Below are 24446 nucleotides of genomic sequence, written 5' to 3' on the forward strand. Positions count from 1 at the left end.
CTGCCGGTATGGGGCGTCAATTTAGGGAACGCTCTCATGTGTTGTATTTGAAGGTTGTCACAAACAACCTAAATAGACGTATGAGTTGGAGGACTTGTTGTTATGAAACTTAGACAAAGACATCAACAATCAGCATATGAATCTCAACAATGGTGACAATCAAAAGTTTCATGTCACAATGCATGCTGGGTTCCAGGATAGTATAAAACTCCCAGCATGCACTGCAGTATGAATAAAAAAATAAAATAAAAATATTGCCACCATTGTTGAGAGTTGAGTTGATTGTTTCTGCAAGACAGTTTAGCTCTGTTTCTTTGGTTGTGCATGAGGTGTTAAAAAAAATCATCATTGTAACATTGCTGTAGTTTCACAGTGGTGGTAATGTAACACTTTTGATACAGAATTAAACTCTGAATGAGTTTAGTGAATGAACAGGCTACATGATGATTTTGTCATCATAATCAATATGACAATATGCATTCACAAACCATGTGTGTGTGTACAAGTGTGGCTTGCAAAACAGTTCAAGCAAAATAAAAACTGATGTTAAAAAAAAGTCAAGGGTCAGTGTAAGCCCGGCTCAATCGGCCCAATGCCGGTGTCCGATCAGCGGGTGAAGGAATGTCTTTCTCGTGGCAAAGTAATTTGATTAAATGAAATACATTTTTTCATGTTATTACCTCGTTATTTTATCTGACTCCATAAATGAAAAGGTTTTAATGATATCTGTGCATCATTAAATGTGAGTGAATGTTTGATTATTCTTTTTAACTCTTTACTGAAAATAATGTCAGAGTCTATTTGAATAAAATCAAAGGTTTACAATTTATTATGGCAGGTAAATATATCATGCAAATTTCATAATCAGTTCAAAGATAATAGATACAAAACATCAAATGCTCTGGAATAAAGAGTCAAGATACAATACCTTGACATTATAAAATACATAAAGCCAAGTGTTTTGCTTGCACTTTCGCATCACGGGCTGGTCTGGGTTACAAAATCACACCAAGGTAGAAACCTCTTTTCAAATGTAAACATATGGGAATTTACTTTAATCACCATCCCAAACTTACTGAAGGCAGAAGTTGATTTACATGGAAACATTTGCTACCAATGGGAATTTATATTGAGTTTACACCTTTGAGAACAGAGTACCATTTGCCTGGAAGACACACCCTCCTTTGTGTACAGGTTATCCCTAAAACTCTTAATAACTTTATTACCTTTGGGAATGAGACCTTTGTACCAGTTGCACTGAGACATTTTCAATGATATCAAACATGTGTAATACTGTAAAGTTGGCAGGGGTGGTAAAAGTACTCAAAAGTTACTCGAGTAAAAGTATATTTACCTAAATAAAGAATTACCCCCGTAAAAGTAGAAAGTCATCCATTCAAACATCACTTGAGTAAAAGCACAAAAGTATCCGATTTAAAACGTACTTAAGTACCGAAAGTAAAAAGTAAATATTCAAATTAACAGTAAATATAAATAATTAAGCAGATCAATTGTTTTGGGAGTGATATGCAATGTTTTATTTGAACAAATGATAAGATTAGATACTCCAATTAAGAATTTTTTAGCTAGCTGTTTACAAGGCACGTTTCAATATGAAATCACTTGGCTAACAATAGTAACATTAAAGCAACACTAAATAACTTTTCCTCTGCAGTCCCCCTACAGGTTGGAGGCGGCATAGTCCGTTACCGCTGTCGTAAATAATTTAGCCTACCGCAGCCTACTGTGGCGTAGAGTGAACGTTGTCCAATTGTAACGCTTGCCGTAAAGTCAAATTTGTAGTTCTCTTACGAGAGGTTCTCTCGTACTGCGTAATATCTTACGCTAGGGGAAAACCTCTTTTCCTCGAGATATTGAAGCCAAAAAATTATCCTTAATTTTGTATTAATGCAAAACGCATTGCAACAGCAAGCAGACATAGGCAAGGTCGGCTTAGCGTGCCTATTGGCTGGCCTGTGGCAATTGCAGCAGCCTATCGAGAGAGGCCATTCAGTGACAGTCCAATGAGGGCGCTTCGCGCCCATTGCGTCACGCTCCCGCCGAAGCGGGCGTGGCCTAGCCTTATAAATACTGCTCGATGGGCTAATATAATCTGATTTTCATCTCTTCAGCGGAGCGTTCGCACCGACTGGATCCAGAGTGAGAAGCCGTGCCGTTGATACAGCTTTCTGCGGGAAGAGCCCTTGCTACTGAAGTCGCTGGCCTCCATCTCGCTGCCTTCAGCCGCCGTTCCTGGTTATCTCCCTGTCCACTGCCGGTTTGTAGCGAGGAAAGGGACGTGAGCTTCCTTTGCCCAGTCAGGGCATTAACCAACCTAGTATTAATATTATTACTTTTATTGCCATGTAAATAAATAACTTCAGTATATTGACAATGCTTTATTTACATTCAATAAGACATTACATTCTTATTACACAAAAGTTATTGTTGCAATTGTTTTAATTTATTTCCTAAAGGTAAGAAATTGTTTCAATAAATAAAAAGGCGACAGTGCACAGAATATTAATGTTAAAATTAATTAATTTAGAATTATGCTTTAAGTTCTAAGAAACATGGAGCACAAAAAACACAAATAAACAGTTGTAAACATTACAATAGCTGCGTTTACATGGTTCAATCCGAATGAAATCAATCCGATTGATGAATTCGAACACGGTGTTTACATGAACGATAAATAAAGTAATCGGGTTGATGTGCGCGTTTATATGTCACAAGATTCAAATCGAAATTGATTTTTTGACATGCGCACTGCACGAATATGCTGCTGTTCGCGCATAACTATTCTCCTCTATTTTGGTGCTTTATTTGTTTTAAACAGCAGACTTAATATATGTATCCGCCTCTGGTCATGATTTGGAGACGATGAGCATGAACCGTTTTGTCGTGCTGCTTATATTGATCATGCAGTAAAACCCCGCGCCCAAAACCAGTCGTCCATGGATGAGAGTCTGAAACAAGCACTGCTGGGACGCTGTCCTGCTCCACTTCACAGACGCTGAGTGAAATGAGAATTTTTTAATAACGGAACACTCATTTATATTCACTTTATTCACCAGGAAGAACAGCTCGTTCCGTGCGTCATACGTCATTACGCTATTTCAACGTCATTGCACATGCGCAGTCCTTTTAGTTTCGGTTTTCAATCCGATCAAGTGTTTACATGTTCTCTCGATAGGATTACAAAAGGAGTAAACCACCCCTTTCAATCCGATCGAAATTTCAATCGGATCGAGCTCAATCGGATCGATTAAGGTGTTTACATGAAGGTTTTTTAGTCCGATTGAGCCGTCAATCCGATTATAAGTGTCCATGTAAACGCAGCTACTGTCACAGTCTTCGTCTGCACCTGTCTGTCTTAGTCATCTTCACTACACTTCCCATATCCTTCTTGTCTCCACACCTGTACTCACTCCCTCATTATCCACCTGTCCCTCGTCATCATCATCTGTGTCAACTGTCTTCACCTCGTTAGTGTTCATTTGGACTTGTATTTAGTTTGCCTGTGTTCAGTCTGTCTTTGTCGGTTCTTGTAAATGCTTAGGTGTTGTTGTGAGTGTTCTGCCTGTCTTCTTGCCTGTAGCTGTTTCCTGTTTTGTTCAAAAGTAAACCGTTTATATTGGAGCCTTTTGCCTCAGCTTGCTTTCATTCAAACTACACCGTGACAGAAGAACCGACCACAATATGGACTTGGCTGGCCGTGACCTGACGGAATACCTCATCAGGATCCTGAGGGAGAGATCCTGATGAGGTTCTGGGGTGAGGTCCTGATGAGGTTCTGGGTGAGGTTCTGGGGTGATGGCTGGAGCCATCACCCCAGTGATGGCTCCAGCCATCTTCGCCACGCCATCCATCCACATGCACGATCCTGTGCCAGAGCCCGCTGATCCTGCGCCAGAGCCCGCTGATCCTGCGCCAGAGCCCGCTGATCCTGCGCCAGAGCCGGCTGATCCTGCGCCAGAGCCGGCTGATCCTGCGCCAGAGCCGGCTGATCCTGCGCCAGAGCCCGCTGATCCTGCGCCAGAGCCCGCTGATCCTGCGCCAGAGCCGGCTGATCCTGCGCCAGAGCCCGCTGATCCTGCGCCAGAGCCCGCTGATCCTGCGCCAGAGCCCGCTGATCCTGCGCCAGAGCCCGCTGATCCTGCGCCAGAGCCCGCTGATCCTGCGCCAGAGCCCGCTGATCCTGCGCCGCTGGTCCCGTCCAGCCCTGAGCTTCCTTCACCGCTGGTCCCGTCCAGCCCTGAGCTTCCTTCCCCGCTGGTCCCGCCCAGCTCAAAGCCCTCTTCACCGCTGGTCCCGCCCAGCTCAAAGCCCTCTTCACCGCTGGTCCCGCCCAGCTCAAAGCCCTCTTCACCGCTGGTTCCGCCCAGCTCAAAGCCCACTTCACCGCTGGTTCCGCCCAGCTCAAAGCCCACTTCACCGCTGGTTCCGCCCAGCTCAAAGCCCACTTCACCGCTGGTTCCGCCCAGCTCAAAACCTTCGCCACTGGTCCTGTCCAGCAAAGAGCCCTCTCCGCTTGTCCAGCCAGAGACCGTCCAGCCAGAGACCGTCCAGCCAGAGCTTCACGTCACGCCTGCCGGGCCAGAGCTTCACGACACGCCGGCCCAGCCAGAGTCTGTTCACGTCCCGTCCAGTCCGCTGGTTCCGTCCAGCCCAGAGACCCCTTCACCGCTGGTTTCGTCCAGCCCAGAGACTTGTAATGACTCTGTCACTCTCCCCATTCATTTTTTTTGGGGGGGGGGGGCCACAGGCCCTCGCCGTGGGCGCCCAAGGACCCACGGCCACCCGAAGGGGCTTCTCCGCCATGGCCGCCCGAAGGGTCCGCACCGCCATGGCCGCCCGAAGGGTCTCCACCGCCCTGGCCACGCCCATGTCCTGCTCCGCCCTGGCCACGTCCTGCTCCGCCTTGGCCACGTCCTGCTCCGCCCTGGCAACGCCCACGTCCTGCTCCATCCTGGCCACGCCCACGTCCTGCTCCGCCCTGGCCACGTTCTGCTCCGCCCTGGCCGCCTTCACGTCCTGCTCCGCCCTGGCCACGTCCTGCTCCGCCCTGGCCGCCTTCACGTCCTGCTCCGCCCTGGCCGCCTGCACGTCCTGCCCAGCCCTGGCCGCCTGCACTTCCTGATCCGCCCTGGAGGCTTCCCGTCCCAGTTTGGCCACGCCCTGGCCAGCCTTCAGGGCGCCCGCCCCCCCACCCCATTGATGTTCTACGGCGCGAAGTCGCGTCTTGTTGAAGGGGCGCGTTCTGTCACAGTCTTCGTCTGCACCTGTCTGTCTTAGTCATCTTCACTACACTTCCTAGAATCCTTCTTGTCTTCACACCTGTACTCACTCCCTCATTATCCACCTGTCCCTCGTCATCATCATCTGTGTCAACTGTCTTCACCTCGTTAGTGTTCATTTGGACTTGTATTTAGTTTGCCTGTGTTCAGTCTGTCTTTGTCGGTTCTTGTAAATGCTTACGTGTTGTTGTGAGTGTTCTGCCTGTCTTCTTGCCTGTAGCTGTTTCCTGTTTTGTTCATAAGTAAACCGTTTATATTGGAGCCTTTTGCCTCAGCCTGCTTTCATTCACACTACACCGTGACATACAAGTTGTAAACATTTTCATTAAGTTATTGTTGCAATTGCTTTAATTTACTTCCTTAAGGTAAGAAATTCTTTCAATAAATAAATAAATAAAAGTAATGCAATTATAAACGGCCTCATAAGGCGACAGTGTGTTGAGGGAACACCTCCAGGCACAGAATATTAATGCTAAAATAAAATTATTTACAATTATGTTTTAAATTCTAAGAAACATGGAATACAAAAACACAAATAAACAAACAAAAGAAACCAAAGCTAGCCCAGCTTATCCAATTATAAACTGCCTAAGTAAGCGACAGTGAGTTGATAGAACTCCTCCTGGCACAGAATATATTGTGTGTTGTAGAAACAGCTGCCGCAGGCTTTGGATACTCAAAGTCTAAAACATGAAATAATTTAAAGCATGTATCCACAGCTTGTAAAAGGCTGTCTTGCTCTAGTGCCGCTCCTCCCATAATGACGAAGGTTTGTGAGCAGTTGAATTTATCCCCAAGCTGCAGGACATGAGGGATTTGCCTCCGTAGGCTATATCAAAATAATGAATCCTTAACTTTGAAATATTTATGATAAAATGTATTGGCCTACTTTAAAAAATAATACTTTACAAGAGATTTATGGAAAAAGACAATTTTCTTTTCAAGATGTTTCCAACTCTAACTTTGAACAAATTCTGTAGAATGGCCCATATAACCTATTTGAACAGGATTTGTTTCCAGGTATGACTAAAAATGTGCTTTTGACTTTCATTTATATTTTGATTATATATACAATCACCTAATGGATTATTAGGAACACTATACTAATACTGTGTTTGACCCCCTTTCGCCTTCAGAACTGCCTTAATTCTACGTGGCATTGATTCAACAAGGTGCTGAAAGCATTCTTTAGAAATATTGGCCCATATTGATAGGATAGCATCTTGCAGTTGATGGAGATTTGTGGGATGCACATCCAGGGCACGAAGCTCCCATTCCAACACATCCCAAAGATGCTCTATTGGGTTGAGATCTGGTGACTGTGGGGGCCATTTTAGTACAGTGAACTCATTGTTATGTTCAAGAAACCAATTTGAAATGATTCGAGCTTTTTCACATGGTGCATTATCCTGCTGGAAGTAGCCATCAGAGGATGGGTACATGGTGGCCATAAAGGGATGGACATGGTCAGAAACAATGCTCAGGTAGGCCGTGGTTTTTAAACAATGCCCAATTGGCACTAAGGGGCCTAAAGTGTGCCAAGAAAACATCCCCCACACCATTACACCACCACCACCAGCCTACACAGTGGTAACAAGCATGATGGATCCATTTTCTGATTCTGTTTACGCCAAATTCTGACTCCACCATCTGAATGTCTCAACAGAAATCGAGACAAGATTTTTCCAGTCTTCAACTGTCCAATTTTGGTGAGCTCTTGCAAATTGTAGCCTCTTTTTCCTATTTGTAGTGGAGATGAGTGGTACCCGGTCGGGTCTTCTGCTGTTGTAGCCCATCCGCCTCAAGGTTGTGCGTGTTGTGGCTTCTCAAATGCTTTGCTGCATACCTCGTAACGAGTGGTTATTTCAGTCAAAGTTGCTCTTCTATCAGCTTGAATCAGTCAGCCCATTCTCCTCTGACCTCTAGCAGCAAAAAGGCATTTTCGCCCACAGGACTGCCGCATACTGGATGTTTTTCCCTTTTCACACCATTCTTTGTAAACCCTAGAAATGGTTGTGCGTGAAAATCCCAGTAACTGAGCAGATTGTGAAATACTCAGACCGGCCCGTCTGGCACCAACCACCATGCCACGCTCAAAATTGCCATTTTTCCCATTCTGACATTCAGTTTGGAGTTCAGGAGATTGTCTTGACCAGGACCACACCCCTAAATGCATTGAAGCAACTGCCATGTGATTGGTTGATTAGATTGCATTAATGAGAAATTGAAACAGGTGTTCCTAATAATCCTTTAGGTGAGTGTATATATATATATATATATATTAGTGCTGGGCCGTTATCGGCGTTAACGTGCTGCGTTAACGTGAGACTCTTATCGGGCGATAAAAAAAATATCGCCGTTAATCAAAGTTGGGTTGCGATCATAAATAGCTTTTTCGAATATCGTTATATTTTCGCGCAATTCTAATGTGTAGTATGACGCCGCGCCTACTGTCACAGATCGCGCAGTAGGGTATTTTCCTGCCAGGGACACAAGGTGTACTTTTACTTTGTTACGTTGGGCGACGTTCCTCTCGTTACTTTATTTTAATGCAATACGTTGTTAAATGAGTTTATTCCAAGCGCGCTGTGTCCTTTGTATGGGCATGAGCGATGCTCATTTACAAATGAATTACTCTTTTGAGTCGATTCTGTTCAAAGACTTCATCAAACAAGTTGTCAGATGATCTGTCTAAATCGGTTCGCGAATCAGTTGATCTGTTCAGTTCCTCGCGCACTGAATCGTCTGAAGCGCTTTCAATTCACACTCGGAGTCGAAACATTTAAGAGCATCAAGAGCGTTGGATGAAGTGGCCGATCTACAGTCTAGTCTAGTGAATGCAAATCTGCAAATGCATCATATTTTTGCCAGCGATGAAGATCTTTATTAGTTGAACATCTTCGTAAGCTGTCTGTGAATGAATGATTCCACAGGACGATACATTCGATTTCATTTCATTCAGGTAATACATTGTGTGTGTATTGCGCGTGTATTGCGCAGTGGCATAATCACACGAATAGTTTACATTGATTGAAACTAATTTGTATAAAAATGAGGCTATTGCAGTAACAAGGCAGGTTCACATAAAATTCTTATGACATATGATGACATTATTTTTTGATCTAACCATGGGCGTAGGTTTGGTCTCAGCTTTGGTGGGGACATCCACCCCCCACCCCCCCCACGCGAATTATTTTGTTGTAAGATTACAGTGCTTTAATGGCGATTTCCTTTGTCATTTCAGACTGCTGGCAATACAGTATATCACAATACAGCAGTGAATCTACTTCATCTCATTATATTGTATCCTGACCCCGATACACCATCCTGTATACTGTCAATAAAGAGCTAGTATAACTGTATAATCTCAAAAATGCACTCTCAAAAAATAAAAACCTTAGACTGTGTAATGCTGAACAACCAAACATTTTATTTAACATAAATTATTTTGTACATTAGTTTCCGTGCTGCACACCCCTAATTAATGCTCCTAACCTTGAAAGATTGCAGAAGCAAGGTTTAACTGTAACAATATCCTGGGTAACCAGGATCACTAGTTAATACTATTTTCCACAGTAGAATCTGCATTTGAAAGCCTGGTCAGTCACTACTACTGCTAGTTATTTGTGTGGCTATAGTTATTTTGTACGGTGGCCGAGACAGCTCAACGCGCTGCAACTGAAGCAAACACATGCAAATAGAGAAAAACGCGTGCAAATAGAAAAAAACGCATGCAAATAGAAAAAAACACATGCAAATAGAAAAACACACGTGCAAATAGAAAAAAACTTGTGCAAATAGAAAAAAACACCTGCAAATTAAAAAAACATCTTCATCAGTTTCACAACACACGTGTGCTCCAAATAAGGAAATGCGCTGCAAAAGTTCACAACACAACCAAATACAGAAAACGCGCTGCAAATAACACAGACCACAACGGAAATGTTTCCAGGGGAACCAAATAAGTGACGAACCCGGCTGAGACGTGCTTATTGCTCGTGAGCTTCCCTATGCCATACTCCCTTCGAAGGGCAGATATTAGAGCCCTTTTGGAGTGAGCAAGGCTCTAGTGGGCTGTTAGGCAGCCGTGTGGAGCGCACTTGATGAAGGGAGCAACTAAAGACATCGTGGGATGTTCCCATGACAACGCAGCACGGTGTCCATCAGCTGGTCTTACGACAGTAATATGATGCTGTTAACATAACGGATGCAAATACATTTTTATTTTTATTTTACAAAAAAAGCTTTTAAAATATGCGTTATATATCTGTGTCTCAACTTAAAAATTTTGGACCCTACATTACCTAACATTTCTTACGAAACTTTTCTTTATGAAAATGTAATAACATGAAACAATTTGTACAGTGTAACTGATCTATAGATAAATATCTTTCCTTCATGTTTTTCTTCTTTATCTTTTTTATTTATTTATTTTAGTTTCCAGCTCATTGTTCTTTTCTCATTTGTATTCTGATGACATTGAACATATTGTTAATACATTTTGTACATTGTATACAAGTTGTATGTCATAAAAAATGTAATCTCTGTATGTTTTGCACAAACAAATAAATAAATAAACAAATAAATAAAGTATAATTTTAAGCTGTAAGCACCAGCACGCATAGATTTATGGATATCAATGGATATGGATATATGCCAGCACGTCCCAGCCGGGTTCGTCACTTATTTGGTTCCTCTGGAAACATTTCCGTTGTGCTCTGTGTTATTTGCAGCGCGTTTATGTATTTGGTGGTGTTGTGAGTATTTGGAGCACACGTGTGTTGTGAAACTGATGAAGATGTTTTCTTAATTTGCAGGTGTTTTTTTTTTATTTGCACGCGTTTTTTTCTATTTGCATGCGTTTTATTTTATTTGCATGTGTTTTTTTTCTATTTGCACGCGTAGTTTTCTATTTGCATGTGTTTTCTTCTATTTGCATGTGTTTTCTTCAGTTGCAGCGCGTTGAGCTCTCTCGGCCACCGTAATTTTGCCTACTTACACTCTGCTTTATGAAAAAGCTTCGTATGTCCCCTTTCTTCTTCTTGGGTGACATAGCTGATCTACAAAGTACAAAAAGGGGCAAAAAAAAACGGAATATTAAAATGTTTTACTCTGGCATTTGTATATGGGAGGCAGAGAGACAGCCCTGGTAACTTGTCGGCGTCGTCACGCGCGCACACGCACACACCACCCGCTCGCTGCCAGTGAGTGCAAGCACAGAAAGTAGTCCCGGCCCGCACGTGTAGCCTGTCAGATACCCCGCCGCTAATCAAATTACGGCGTATCTTGTACTGTCGTCGTCCTGGCCGTTGGAATCGATCCAAATAGCAGCGCAAGTATCAAAATAGCAGTTCAAAGGAGCTTGCTAAATATTGGTGGGGACAAATTTGTCATCTCAAAATATTGATTGGGACTAGTACCTAGCGTCCCCCCCTAAACCTACGCCCTTGGATCTAACGAGCATTGGCGATGCAAAAACGGACTGTCGTGCGTATTGTTTTTTTTCTTCTTCCAATTAGCCTACTTATGTTAAAAAAAGGACGAAAACATGTTACTTGTTCAATTAATAAACAGTTTGTTTGATGACAAATCGCTAAAGATGAAATTGGCCTCCCTTTCTGTCATTGCGTTTTTTTGGGGGGGTTTTTAACGATATTCGACTTTTGCTCCTCGATTGTCGAGTGGCATTTTTGGCAGAAATGCACATCCCTACGCGAGGCAAACTATTCTCAAAGACTTACTTTTAGTCATTATTTGAGTAGCACACATATTCTGAATGCCTTCGGGAGAATTCAAATGAGCCATTTTAATCTAGATTAATCTAGATTAATTTCAATATTAATCTAGTTTAATCTAGATTAAAAAAATTAATCTATGCCCACCTCTAATATATATATATATATATATATATGTGTGTGTGTGTGTGTGTGTGTGTGTGTATATGTATATATATTGTCCTCGCATTCTTTCTTGTGTGACACACCTGAATGAAAGGCTCATTATTATGCGGGTCTTTGTCTTCTCAGGTGAGAACCACCTAATTGTACATGAGGGGGTTGGGCCGTTCACGCCTCCACACATATTGCCTTTCCAAACAATTTTTTTTTTTTTTACAATTTAAAACAATCTATTGTTTTATGTGAATGATTAGGCAGGATGATTTTCAGATCATTTGCGGGTGGGTGACTTACACGCACTTTCTGTTAACGCGTCGTGCCTTGAGTTTGGGCCTAATGACTCCAATGTCATCCTCAAACCGAGACATGGTTATATCCCCAAAGTACTTGCCACTCCTTTCAGAGTGCAGGTCATTTCCCTGTCAGCCCTCTCCAGATCTGACAGCAAGTTCGACGTGAATCTCCTTTGCCCAGTTAGGGCCCTGAGAATTTACGTGGAAAGTTCGGCTGCATTCAGACAGTCAGAACAGCTCTTTGTTTCTTTTGGTGGCCGATCTAAAGGTCTAGCTGCCTCGAAACATAGCCTTTCCAGGTGGATAGTGGACGCTATCTCACTGGCTTATGCATCTAAGGGCCTCCGTAGCCCTCTGGGCGTCAGAGCTCATTCCACTAGAGGCGTGGCCTCTTCGTGGGCCTGGTCCAGTGGGATTTCTCTTCAAGATATCTGTATGGCGGCAGGCTGGGCCTCTCCGTCTACATTTATAAGGTTCTATAACCTGGAAGTTCCCGCTCTTCAAGCTAGATTGTTATCAGTCTAGTTAATCTGCTCAGAACTGCCGGACTCGCTTCTGCAAACTGCAAAGTTTCAGTTCAGGCAGGCTTTTGCCTCCCCTGGCTGTTATACAGTGTTAAGCACCCTTGTTCACTTAAGGTAACCACGTTTGCCTTATAGCATTCTTATTAAGCCCATCCTTCAGTATTTATGTCCCCATATCATATGAGCTCAGGGCACTCACCCTTGGGTCAGTGTTGTGGTAGATTTAGCAAGCACGGAGTTTTAAATTGGGTTTAAAGCTAGCTTACGCAACACGAGAGTACTCTCGTAAGAGAACGTCTCGGTTACTAACGTAACCTCGGTTCTCTCTAGAAGAGGGAACGAGTGTTGCGTAACCCTGCCGTGCTTGTGCTACCATCTGGTTTCACTTCAGTTGATGAAAACCAAGGAGCATCCTATCGAGCTCATAAGCCACGCTCATTCACGCGGGACGTGAAGATTGAGGGCGCCAGCGCCCTCATTGGTGCTTACGTCACGAGGAGTCCCTCGATAGGTTGCAGCAGTTGCCGCAGAGCAGTCAATAGGTGCGTGAACTGCCTCGCCTAGGTCTGCTCGCTGCAGCAATTGCTTTTTAAATTAATACAAATTATAAAGATAATTGTTGACTTCAGTATTCTCGAGAAAAGAGGTTTTCCCGTAGCGTAAGCTAGCTTACGCAACACTCATTCCCTCTTCTAGAGAGAACTTCTCGGTTACGGATGTAACCCTCGTTCCCTGAGTAGGGAACGGAGACGTTACGTCGGATGACGGAGAATGGGGGGTTTCGCCAGAAAGCCTATCATCTTCGAGTATTAAAAAACGAGCCTATGGCAATGAAATGCCATGGGTCTGCGGAATTTGCATAATGTATCTCCGCCCCACCGCGTGGGTATTTAAGGAGAGACACCTGCAACAGCAGATCATGTCTTCGCTGAGGAGCCGAGACTGAACTCAGGCGTCTACCCAGCGGTACAGCGGAAGTGGCAGGGAGACGTAACCGAGACGTTCCCTTTCGTAGTCACTCCGAGTTACGTCGGATGACGGAGAATGGGGGTCCCCGTGTAATCACGCCACCTTCACAGCTGTCTTCCAGTGCCCTGCGAAGTCTGACCTCCCTGTCGTGATATAGGCACGGACGAAGGAGTCCTACTTAACACAGGAATACCAAGGTACACTGGAGTTGAGGAAACGAAATCACTCAGCCTCGCGCACATCAACCAGGTTAGCCAGAGGTGTCTGACCACCTATGTGGACATCACCTGACTCAGGGAGCGTGCGGTCACCTACGTCGCTCGGAGAGCAAGGTCGGTGACGGCAGGCAGCTCAAGGATGAGCCCTGAATCAGCCCTACCCTCGTGCATGTCATTGAACACCCAGGAGGATGGCAATAACACGCAGTGAGGTGGCAGCCTGCCCCGCAGCTCTATAGGTCCCCGCCACCGGAGTAGACAAGAACCTACAGGCATTGGAGGGGTGCTTAAGAGTCGCCACGCCAGGTGGAGGCGCTGTGGGGACACATAAGTGTTGCCACAGAACACTCCACAGGGGGAACTCCAGTGCACCCTAGGCCGCGGCCTCTGCAAGGGCAGAGAAGGCGGAAGAGGCCACTGAGCAGTCGCGAAAAGTCAAGGAGACTTCCACGATCTCATGATCTCTTCATGCACGTCCGGGTAGAATGGATTTGGGTTCGCCACCCCCAAAAACCAATCAACAGCCTTAAGTGCTCGGGACATGGCAGAAGGTTCCACACAAGCCCGATACTCGCGGCAGCCCGGGAAGCATAGCTGTGCACTCTGGATCAAACTCGTTATGCTTGCACATCCGAGCACGGCAGCACAGACGAGCCATCATCTCTAGAGGACTCCAGCTCACCTTGTGATGCGGTGATACATGATTTCATCAGCCAGGGGAACGAATGAGACCGCGGGCCCGCGGGCGGGCCGGCGAACTCACCTGGGACCACGAATGTTGCAATGTGAAAGACGGGGTGTGGACCGAGGAATTTTTCGTCGGTTTAGTTCCAAACCTGCCGTCTTAGGTCACCCTGGCCACCAGCCGAAGTATTATCTCACGTGGAGAAAAATAGATCGGGGTGTGGATGAGGGGACTCTCACTCATTGAGCTCACCGAGTCTCGACCGTTACATTGCGATGGTCACGTTCCCAGTGAGAGAACGTGACACACCCACGAGCGCTGTCTGAGCGCGATCAAAGCCCAAACACTCAAAACAGCGCTCGCGCCCATCAGCTGAATCTATCAGAATACCACACTCAGAAAAACACGGGCAGATCGTCTTTAGAAAGACGCGTCTTTAAAAAGACGTGCCGCGTGCAGCTCTTTAGTGAGAGGAAAAACTCTGCGGATGTTGAAGCGACCAGGGAGAACACACAGACTGGCAGACCACTGCTCAGCTCGCAGGCAATGTGAAACTCGCTGGATACCGCCGTCACACCAACACCGGAGAGTTCGCTCGTCTCGAAGAGATGTAGTCACTGAGAAAACTCAGGATTTGGCTTGTGGAGTGAAGAGATGCTCTTGGCTCCGAAGCGAAAACATGATCTGCTGTTGCAGGTGTCTCTCCTTAAATACCCACGCGGTGGGGCGGAGATACATTATGCAAATTCCGCAGACCCATGGCATTTCATTGCCAAAGGCTCGTTTTTTAATACTCGAAGATGATAGGCTTTCTGGCGAAACCCCCCATTCTCCGTCATCCGACGTAACTCGGAGTGACTACGAAAGGGAACCGAGGTTACGTTAGTAACCAAGACGTTTTAATTTAGTGCATTTTTAATTTAGTGTATTTTAATTTAGTGTATTTTTACAGTAACATACTGTAGATTAGAGTAAATAACTGTACAATTATCAGTAAAAAAACAGTGTTGCCAGTATTTTACTGTAACAAAGCCTGGTAAGGTCTAACAGTGTAGTTACATAAGTCATAGTTATTTTGATTTGACTGTACAAGTAACACACTGCGACACTGCAAGAATTAACAACAAACAGCTCCAGTTTTTTTTTCTAATCAGCATTGTATCTTTATTTTAAAAGAAGAACATGAACAGTTAAAAATGCTGTTGTTTTAGTGTGTTTTCTTTACAGTAAGCACGCTCTGCCCAAGCTTGTGAATGAGATATTGATTGATTCCAGGAAGCATGGAAGTTTTCTTGGTTTAATATCAGATAGAAGTGTCTTCTTCTTCAACAGATATAACTGTTAAATAAACACAAAACATTTTTACTTAGTCTAGGATTGTCCATCATCTTTCAATGTATTCATTTCTTAGCAAAGGTATGCTCAAGGACAGATTCAATTGAATTAATTTGTAAAGTGATTGTCACAGTACCTCCAGTGAGCAAGCAAAAGACATCAGTCACAATTGGCCAATTTAATATAATGTTGATTATGATTTCTAATAAATCAGTCATATCTTTTACCTCTCATTCTGCAGCATTTGTAAATCAGCACGACTGTCACTAGCAGATATGGACAAGCTGCCAGTACAGAACTGAGTATGTGGAGGACAGAGATCGTAGGCCCTGAAAAAGAGACACACACACACACACACACACACACTTTATCATGCGCTATACCTGAATGAGGGCATTTGAAGAAATAAATCAGCTCACAGTTTCAGTGACTACGTTTACATGTGCACTAATAATGTGATTATTTCTAATAATCAGAGTAAGAATGGAGTAGGATGTTTACAGGACACGAGCAGAATTCTTCACTCCAGTTTACATGCAATTTTCATTATTCTGATTATTCGCTAATAAGTATTGTTATACCACACTCAGATATGCAGAGATACAGTGTGCAGGTTACTAGCCATTGTTTTAATCTACTCACATTAAATTCAAAACAAATTTTATGGATGTGATGGATATTTATCCGTAATGAACATAGCAATGCCGGGTTTGCATGTGCTGCCGTTGAGTTCTTCGTGCCGTCTGAAGATATAGAGACTGAGCAGCGAGTTGTGTTCAGAGAGTTAGAAGTTAGAAAAGTCCTCAATTTCACATCAGCCCCATTTTATCATCTCAAAATTTACTTCCTGTCCGGTTACAAATCCATTTTAAAATTCTGCTTACTTGCAAGGCCTAGTTTCACAGTACTTATGTGATTTGAGCAACCTGTGCCATGTGACTGTTGTGAATAGGATGAATAGGGTGTTTTTAACAAGTCAAACTTGCAAATTTTGCTGATTATTGCTGCCGAAAATGGTCAGTTAATGTCGTGTTTTGGGCTTTACTAATCGGTCAGACCGGGAAAAATATTTGGAGTACTATAGACTGCCGAAAGTTACAACAAATCAAGGAGAAGAGTGCAAAAAAACTGAGGAAAGAAGGCAAGGTTTAGTTGCAAGAGGCAAAGCATCATCTCATCAACCACATGTGTATGTGAAAGCCAAGGTAGGTGATACATTGCTCTATAGCCTGTTGTACCAGCTACCTCTTCAGTTCGTTTATTAAAGAAATAAATTAATGAGTGGCTAGTTTGTTATTCTCACGATACACATGCCGTTGATGAGCTAATGCTGTGCCTCTCTCACCCATCCACACACCATCTGTTTATAGGCCTCCAAACCTTTATTTAAGGTCTTCAGCTGGCTTCATGTCGGGAAATAGAAGGAAGAATTGTCGGGTTGTCAGTTCACAACAAAGGAGCCAGCTCGTGCGGATCTTTACTACCTTTTAACTTTAGTTTGTCAAAATATCGTGCCCTTTCCTGCTAACTAAGTCCTTCTCTATTTGATTTAGCAGCTTCCACACATTTATTCTGTGGTTTAGACATCATAAATAAGAAGAACAACGTCTTCAGTAGTACATTAACTAGTAGTAGGCCTACATGATGGTGATGGCAAACTTTTAGTAACCCCCACCCAAAGTATGGCATGAAACTGAAGTTGCGAAATTCATTTCTTCCCTATTGCGACTTATCCAGTAAACGGCTTCTCGAACAAGATTGTGAATGCGGGACACTCACAATTCTATGTTTTCTGAATTTAGTGTTTATTTTTTTCCTGTGTAATAACAACTTACACTCAGTTTTGAGAGTGCCATGACGCATGCGCAGGAACTGAGAGGAAGACTCTCACAATCATTTGATGGGAAAGTATGAAAGGTAAGTGTGAAAGGTAATTCATTTTGCGGTTTCTCACTATTTGGACATCCATGAAATGCACACTTTAGAACCATTTAAACACTACATCGAGACCCATCTTCTCAGTTCTCGCACATGCGTCGTGGCGCTCTCGTGAACTCACATCAGAGGCCTACACAGAAGAAAATTAATAGTTGAATAAAGTTGTTATTTTTGTTTGTTTTTTTGCGCACAAAAAGTATTCTCGTCGCTTTATAAACTTAAGGTTGAGCCACTGGGTAGTCCTAGTCACTAGTCCTAGTCACTTGGACTATTTTAACAATGTCTTTACTACCTTTTCTGGGCCGGCAGATGCAACTGTACCTAGCAGCCTGTTAGAGTTAGACAGCTCTCAGATTTCATAAAAAATATCTTAATTTGTGTTCCAAAGATGAACGAAAGTCTTATGGGGTTGGAACAACATGAGCGTGAGTAATTACTAACATAATTAAAATGTTTGGGTGAACTAACCCTTTAAGCTGCTTTGAAACCATCTATATTGTTAAAAGCGCTATATAAATGAAGGGGACTTGACTTGACACAGAAGTCATGTTTAACAAGATACTTTCATCCTTCCATCTACTATAATACAATATTGATAATCCTGAGATTCTTTGTGTCAGTGAATAAATATATAGATTTGTTTGTTTGTGTGCTGTAATAGTCTAGTGGTAGAAATTTTGTTATGCCTGTCAGAGGTTATGGGTTCTAATCCTCCTGGCAGGTATAGACCTTATGCACCAGAGAAACGAGGGCACCGCCATCTTTAGAATATTGTCTTTGAACTTCCGTTTTTGCGGTGGCTCTGTATATTTCTATGGCATCGCTGTCCAGGAGTATTTAGCTGGTGAAGTTGATTTACTTATTGTAGAGTTAACGAAAGTTATCATGAGCATATGTCTTAAAGGGATAGTTCACCCAAAAATGAAAATTAAGTCATTAATTACTCACCCTCATGTTGTTCCAACCCCGTAAGACATTCGTTCATCTTCGGAACACAAATGAAGATATTTTTGATTAAATTTGAGAGCTGGATCACTCCTCCATAGGCTTCCTAAGGGAGTGAAACTTGACGGCCCAGAAAGTCATTGAAGAAAATGTATAAATAGTCCAAGTGACTACAGTGGCTCAACTATAAGTTTATCAAGTAACTTTATTTGACTATTCCTTTTCTTCCTTTTGGGCCTGAGACGAGAGTTCAAGAGATTTCCACGACGCATGCGCGAGAACTGAGAAGAGGACGTTCTTCTTCTACTATTTCTTGTTCAGTTCTCGCGCATGCGTCGTGGAAATCTCTTGAACTCTCGTCTCACGGGGTTGGAACAACATGAGGGTGAGTAATTAATTACTTAATTTTCAATTTTGGGTGAACTATCCCTTAACAAATGGACCTTGGAAATTTTTTAAACGAGCCGTTCATTCATAACTACGCAAGATCGCTGTGAAAATACAGACCGGAAGTCAAAAGACAACGAGCTCAGTGCTGAAAAGGGGCGTGGCTAAAGTTAGGACAATGGCCGAGGGCCCCTGACTGACAGGGGCCCCAACAAATAGGTAAAAACTAATTAAATTTGTTTATTATATTATACACTATTTAAACCATCATCATTGAGCATATTTCAAATAATAATAAAATGAATGATGTCTTTGATTTAACTTATTGTGGCAATAAAATTTAAATATCCCCATTGACCAAAAAGTAAACATCCATATTGCCCGACCACCCCCCTGTATCAGCATGAAATGGTTTGGTCCTACCTTAGCGCACTCATCGAGATATATCCAGCTGCAGACCCGCAGCACCACCAGTTTCAGAACCCCAGCGCCAGAACCCCAGTGCCAGAACCGGAAGTGAGGGAGGGGCGGAATTATTGACAATGACACAAGCATGGTTATTTTTGCAAGTAGGCCTATTTAAAAATATTTAAAATTGTTGCATCTTTTAAATAATATTTAGGGTATGTTTATATTACACAGTGAGTCTATATGAATACCAGACTTACATTTCACTGCTCGTTGTATGAACTATAACTGGTATGTGACAAATAAAGTGCAAGACAGCGCTCGTGTTGTTTGAAGACGTGAGAGTGCGCGCGCGCGGCCAGGGCTCTCTCTCTCTCTCTCTCTCTCTGCTCGTTAAGCGCCCTGTCATGCGCAGCAGTCATTCTATTCTACATCACTCACCGATCAAAATAGGCTTTGGCGGGACACAAATTTGCTTTGGCGGCCGCCAAAAAGCGGACGATCTGACGGGTTTTAGAAGATTAAATACAACCTGACACTAAAAAACAGACCCGACCTCTATTTGAGACCGGCCTTTATTGACCCAAACCTGCAGCCACACCAGGCGTGTAAAGAGACAATCGTCTATTTGGGACTCGGCTATTATTTAAAGTTTTACGGTACATTTTTATTGTTTCTTTTAAAACAATGCTGAATGTTCAAAGATTTTGGACATTATTTTACATAAAGAAAAATGCATGCTGCACATGTTCTTGTGAAATAAAGTATATTTTATATAAAATGCCCATTAGCATTATTTTTTTTACCATCATGACCAGGAAGTAACTCTCATAATACAATGAAACGGATAACTATATACAATTATATTACACAAAATCAATGTTTTAAAATGCTTATTGTACTATACCTTAATGTATCATTATAATACGTATAAAGTATGACGTTTCGTGTGTAATAATGCCGTTTCGTGTCTAAGCAAATTACGCTCCAAAACGTTAGGTGGCGTTACTCGGTTTAGAACGTAAGCTCCGCCCCTCACTTCCGGTCCTGGCGCTGTTGTTAGAACGTAAGCTCCGCCCCTACTTCCGGTTCTGGCGCTGGGGTTCTGAAACTGGTGGTGCTGCGGGTCTGCAGCTGAATACTATTGGACCCAACGCGCACGACCGCCCACACCGCAATTACGTCATTTTGCCGTGCGCACCTTCGCGCTCTTGCGGACGCGTCGAGTATAAACAAGGCTTCACGTGTCACGCGCGCTTCAGTGTGTAGTAGAGCACACATTGAGCGCCCATTCACAGAAACACGCAGAACATGCTTTAATATTCATAGACACTTAGTACATATCGAGATTTGATTCATTGTATCATTACTTTTGATTTGTTCATTCAAAAATGGCCAAATTGCGTGACGTTACGCTTTACAGCTGTTACATTATTTTGTTGCTGGATTCCGCGATTCGATCCGTGTCGCTGCGCAAACACAGACGTCACGGCGGGCGGGCGGCGGGGTGAATTTATGAATGAAAGTTCTTTCACAAAACGATGTTGTTACGAATCCTCACGCTTTTTAAAGAGGGTATACGGAGATCTTTGACATTTCCTAGTGGGCATACGGAAATCCTTGACATTTTCTAGTGGGTATACGGCGTATACCTGCGTATCACGTAGACTACACCACTAGTCAGTATGGAGCTCAGGCAACTTCCTCTTGTGCGCTGGCTGGACTGGCCATCGGGCATTACCGGGCATTTTCCCGGTGGGCCAACGTGCTTTGTGGGCCGATACATCTCATACTTTAAATATATAAAAAAAATTGTCTGAACGGCCTATAAAACTCACACATCGGCGGCCCATTGCGTTTAGTTTTGCTTAATTGGCGGCGCTGGGATCTTTGTGCCGGTGTAATGGATTGGACACAGCGTAGGTTTTTCTTTCTTTCTCACAGACCGGCAGATGAAACGTATAGATCAGCGGCCCATTGGTTATTTTCTTGATTGACACTGGGCTGGTCCAATCACATCTTTAAACACCTCCCCCTTTGAGCTCTGAGTGAGCGAGCAGTGTCAGTGTGTATCTGTCAAAATAGTCAGAGAAGAAACGCAAGGAATGTGCAGAGAAATAGCGTAAAAAAAAAAACTTCAAAGGCCCTTCAAGTGTCTGATGAGGATAGTGAGGAGGATAAGGAGAGAGATGAGTGAGTGTAGAGAACTGTGGTAAGCAGAACTAGGCTACTGTCACAACACTTAGACTATGTAGGAACCCACTACCCAGTTACGCATTATTTACACATCTGCATATTTGACGATTACGCATTTTATTAGAATTGTAATCATAGACTGTAATGAGACAAGTTTGTAAACCATGTTTTTTGCAAAAATAAAAGAACGATGCCGTTTCCGTCAAAATAAAAGATCATGTGCTTATCTCTTTCAAGTATAGGAGAAATTAGTACGAAACTATGAAAGTTGCTTTTATTTTTCAGTGCATTTGTTTTACAACATATCCTCCTGGGACCCAAGAATAGACTTTTGTCCACTGTAGTGGACATTATATTTTAGTGAATTTCTCTGACATCATACATGTCACATGACACAACCTGGGTGTCCTGTAAAGAGCACATTCAGGACTTTTCAGAGATACCAAATGTTTGGAGGTTTCACCATGAAAACAACTTCTCCTTGGTCTTTAAAAATGTCTGACATTAATTTAGTGATCAAATGTAGCATTCTTATGGAAATATGATGATATATTGTAATTATAATTTAAATTGGACTACTTTTCAAATTGTATTTCATAAAACAACATCTCAGGAAAATGTTAAGGGGTTTCAAATAAAAAAATTACTTTCTGTTACAAAACAGGGCATTGATTTCAAACGTATCCACTGTAGAGGACATCAGGACTAAAATCATGTTTATCAGGCATTCTGGGAGACACAACAAGTGAATATGGAAATAAATTATACATCAATATTCCTATGAAATATTAGATATTATTATTAAAATGTTGCCAATTATTACTCCAATTATTACCCTTATTTTTTCATTAAATGTTGCTCCAAGAACACATTAATGTGCATATTAGATACAGTGTATAGATACATTGCATTGAATGGGAATATTAACTTATGGCCATTTTACCCACATATTGTAAAAAGTAAAATGGTGTATCAATTCATTCCATTATTTCTTTCATAACATAGTTGAGAATAATCTTTATACAAATTTTGGTTGAAAAAATCCTGAAACCCCAAAATGTATTGGTGATTGAAAAAAAATCCCATTGGTTTTGCCTATACATATAATTTCATGTCATTTTATTTTTTAAACAACTTAGTCCTGGCGTCCACTATAGAGGACATAGCATAACGTATGAATAAAATATTATTTTATATATATGTTTTTTTACCATTTGTTTATTGTGCTCTAAACAGTGTGATGACATGGAAAAAAACTAAATTCAAAAAACTTTTTTTTTCTGGGTCTCAGGAGGATATGGCTATTACTGCCATGGGATTAATATTATAACTAGTATTATGTAGTAGTGTAATGTAGACAGAAACTATATCACAACTAAAAGAGTTTTGAGTTTTTCTTTGTTCAATTTGCAAACTGAATATGGGTTGGAGCTCTTAATTTTGAACTCTCAAAGTGCACCAGATTGATGAATTTAACATTAAAAAGCACACAATTTTCTTACGGGGGAGCATGTCCCCGAACCCCCCTAGAAGGACACAGGTGTACTCACCACAGATTTCCCAAAATCCTATGGGAAAAATTGATATTGCGAACCCAATGCAGCTTATAGCTTGTTTAAGGATTACTGTGGAGTATAGTTTAACTTAGTAGTTATTTCATCTGTTAACTCTTACTCACTTCTATTCACTTATTACATGGCGTTAGTGGTTTTAATAGGAGTTGGTATACATATTCAAGAGCGTGCAAAGTTGTGTTTATGATCATATGTAGTGGGCCAGTCTGGGCCAAAATGCCCGGGCCGATTTTTTGACCCAGTCCAGCCCTAGCTGTATGTATTCTTTCTCTGTATGTCAGTGGATTTCACATTACATTATTTATGCATATGATAGACACCTTTTTTTATAGGACTTTTGTTATTTCCTGTCTTGTGCCATGGTTTGTAGTTCTTTGAAGTTTTTCTTGTTTCCTCATTATCTTGTGAAGCTTGTTTGCCCCTGTGTATTTATAGCCCTTGTGTTTCATGGTTGCTTCTGTTTCTCTGATCCTCTTGGTTTTGTTAATTTGTTCCTTGAGTTCTGTGTTATCTGTTTAATGTGTTACATTATTAAAAACCCTATGTTTAGATCCTTGCTTTCGCCTGCTTTTCTTAACTTGTTACAACTACAAGGCTCAACTGAATTCCGAACTTTGCTGGGCTTTTTAATGTATAACCAACGCTATCTCACGACCAATTCGTACGAGTGAGTAAAAGGTTGCTAATTCGTACAAATTCGTATGACCTCACTTTTACGATTTGTCTAAACCCGCGTGATGGGTAGGTTTAGGGGCGGGGTCAGGTGTAGGTCATTCGTACAAATTCATACGAATTGGGCAACTCGTAAAATATGTACTATTTAGCAAAAAAATTACAAATTTGTACGAGTGAGGTCGTATGAATTCTAAAGAATTAGCCACCTCGTAAAAATCCGCACGAATTGCCGTGAGATCGGGTTGGTATACCACAAAGCACAGTGATTTCAATAGACCCGTATACATGAAATAATGTGCAAGAAGAAAAACATCAGGTAAAACATAACCAAGTTATCAACAGTTTTGCAATTTAGGTTTAATACATAAAGTGTAAGATAAAGTTGTAAGCCATTTTATTGGTCATTTGGTCTGTTGAAAGTACCTTGTTAATGCTTTTACAGCATTTTTGTAAATTTCCTTTTAATGTTCGATGGTTGGAGGGTGAGTAGATTAATGTCATCTCATTGTGACACTTTTTTAACGTATTGCGTTGATAGAGCGAGCCTTTCACCGATTGTTTACAGCTTAACAGAAGTTACACCCATAATTCGCGCAAAGCGTCATGGGGCGTAGGAATAAGGTGGGTTGAAGAAAAAAGGTTGTAATCCTCATTGGTTTGGTGACAGCAACACCTAATGGTCAGAAACAATAGTGCTAGTTTATCTAACATCAACATTTTTAACAAAAACTGCTGTACCTGAACAACACCGAGGTGTCGGCAAGGCAAGTTTTTTTATATAGCACATTTCATACACAATGTTAATTCAAAGTGCTTTACATAGAAGAAATTAAAATAATCAAAAGGGATAAGAATAATTAAAACAGTTTAGAATAAAAAATAAAATACAGTACAAATAGTCGGACGAACAGTGGCACAGTGCTCATTCATTAAATGCACAGCTAAACAGATGTGTTTTGAGTCTGGATTTGAATGTGACTACTGTAGGAGCACATCTGGTCTCCTCTGGAAGCTGGTTCCAGCTGCGGCTGGCATAGTAGCTAAAAGCAGACTCTCCATGCTTAGAGTGAACCTCTGGTATTTCTAGCTGATGTGATCCTAA

General features: G+C 42.2%; 1 protein-coding gene across 1 annotated transcript in view; it reads right to left on the reverse strand.

Annotated features, from left to right (window-relative positions):
- LOC130085010 (adhesion G protein-coupled receptor E1) overlaps positions 1–24446 on the reverse strand; it is a 180854-nt gene that overhangs the window by 150304 nt on the left and 6104 nt on the right. The window contains exons 7-8 of the mRNA XM_056250560.1: positions 15449–15550; positions 15112–15224 (exon numbers count right to left, since the gene is read on the reverse strand). Coding sequence (XP_056106535.1) covers positions 15190–15224; positions 15449–15550 — 137 coding nt within the window. The 3' untranslated portion in view covers positions 15112–15189. The remainder of the gene's footprint in view (positions 1–15111; positions 15225–15448; positions 15551–24446) is intronic.

Source organism: Rhinichthys klamathensis, unplaced genomic scaffold (genome assembly GCF_029890125.1).
Source record: "Rhinichthys klamathensis goyatoka isolate OS25496 unplaced genomic scaffold, OSU_Roscu_1.1 h1tg000004l_1, whole genome shotgun sequence".
NCBI lineage: Eukaryota > Metazoa > Chordata > Actinopteri > Cypriniformes > Leuciscidae > Rhinichthys > Rhinichthys klamathensis.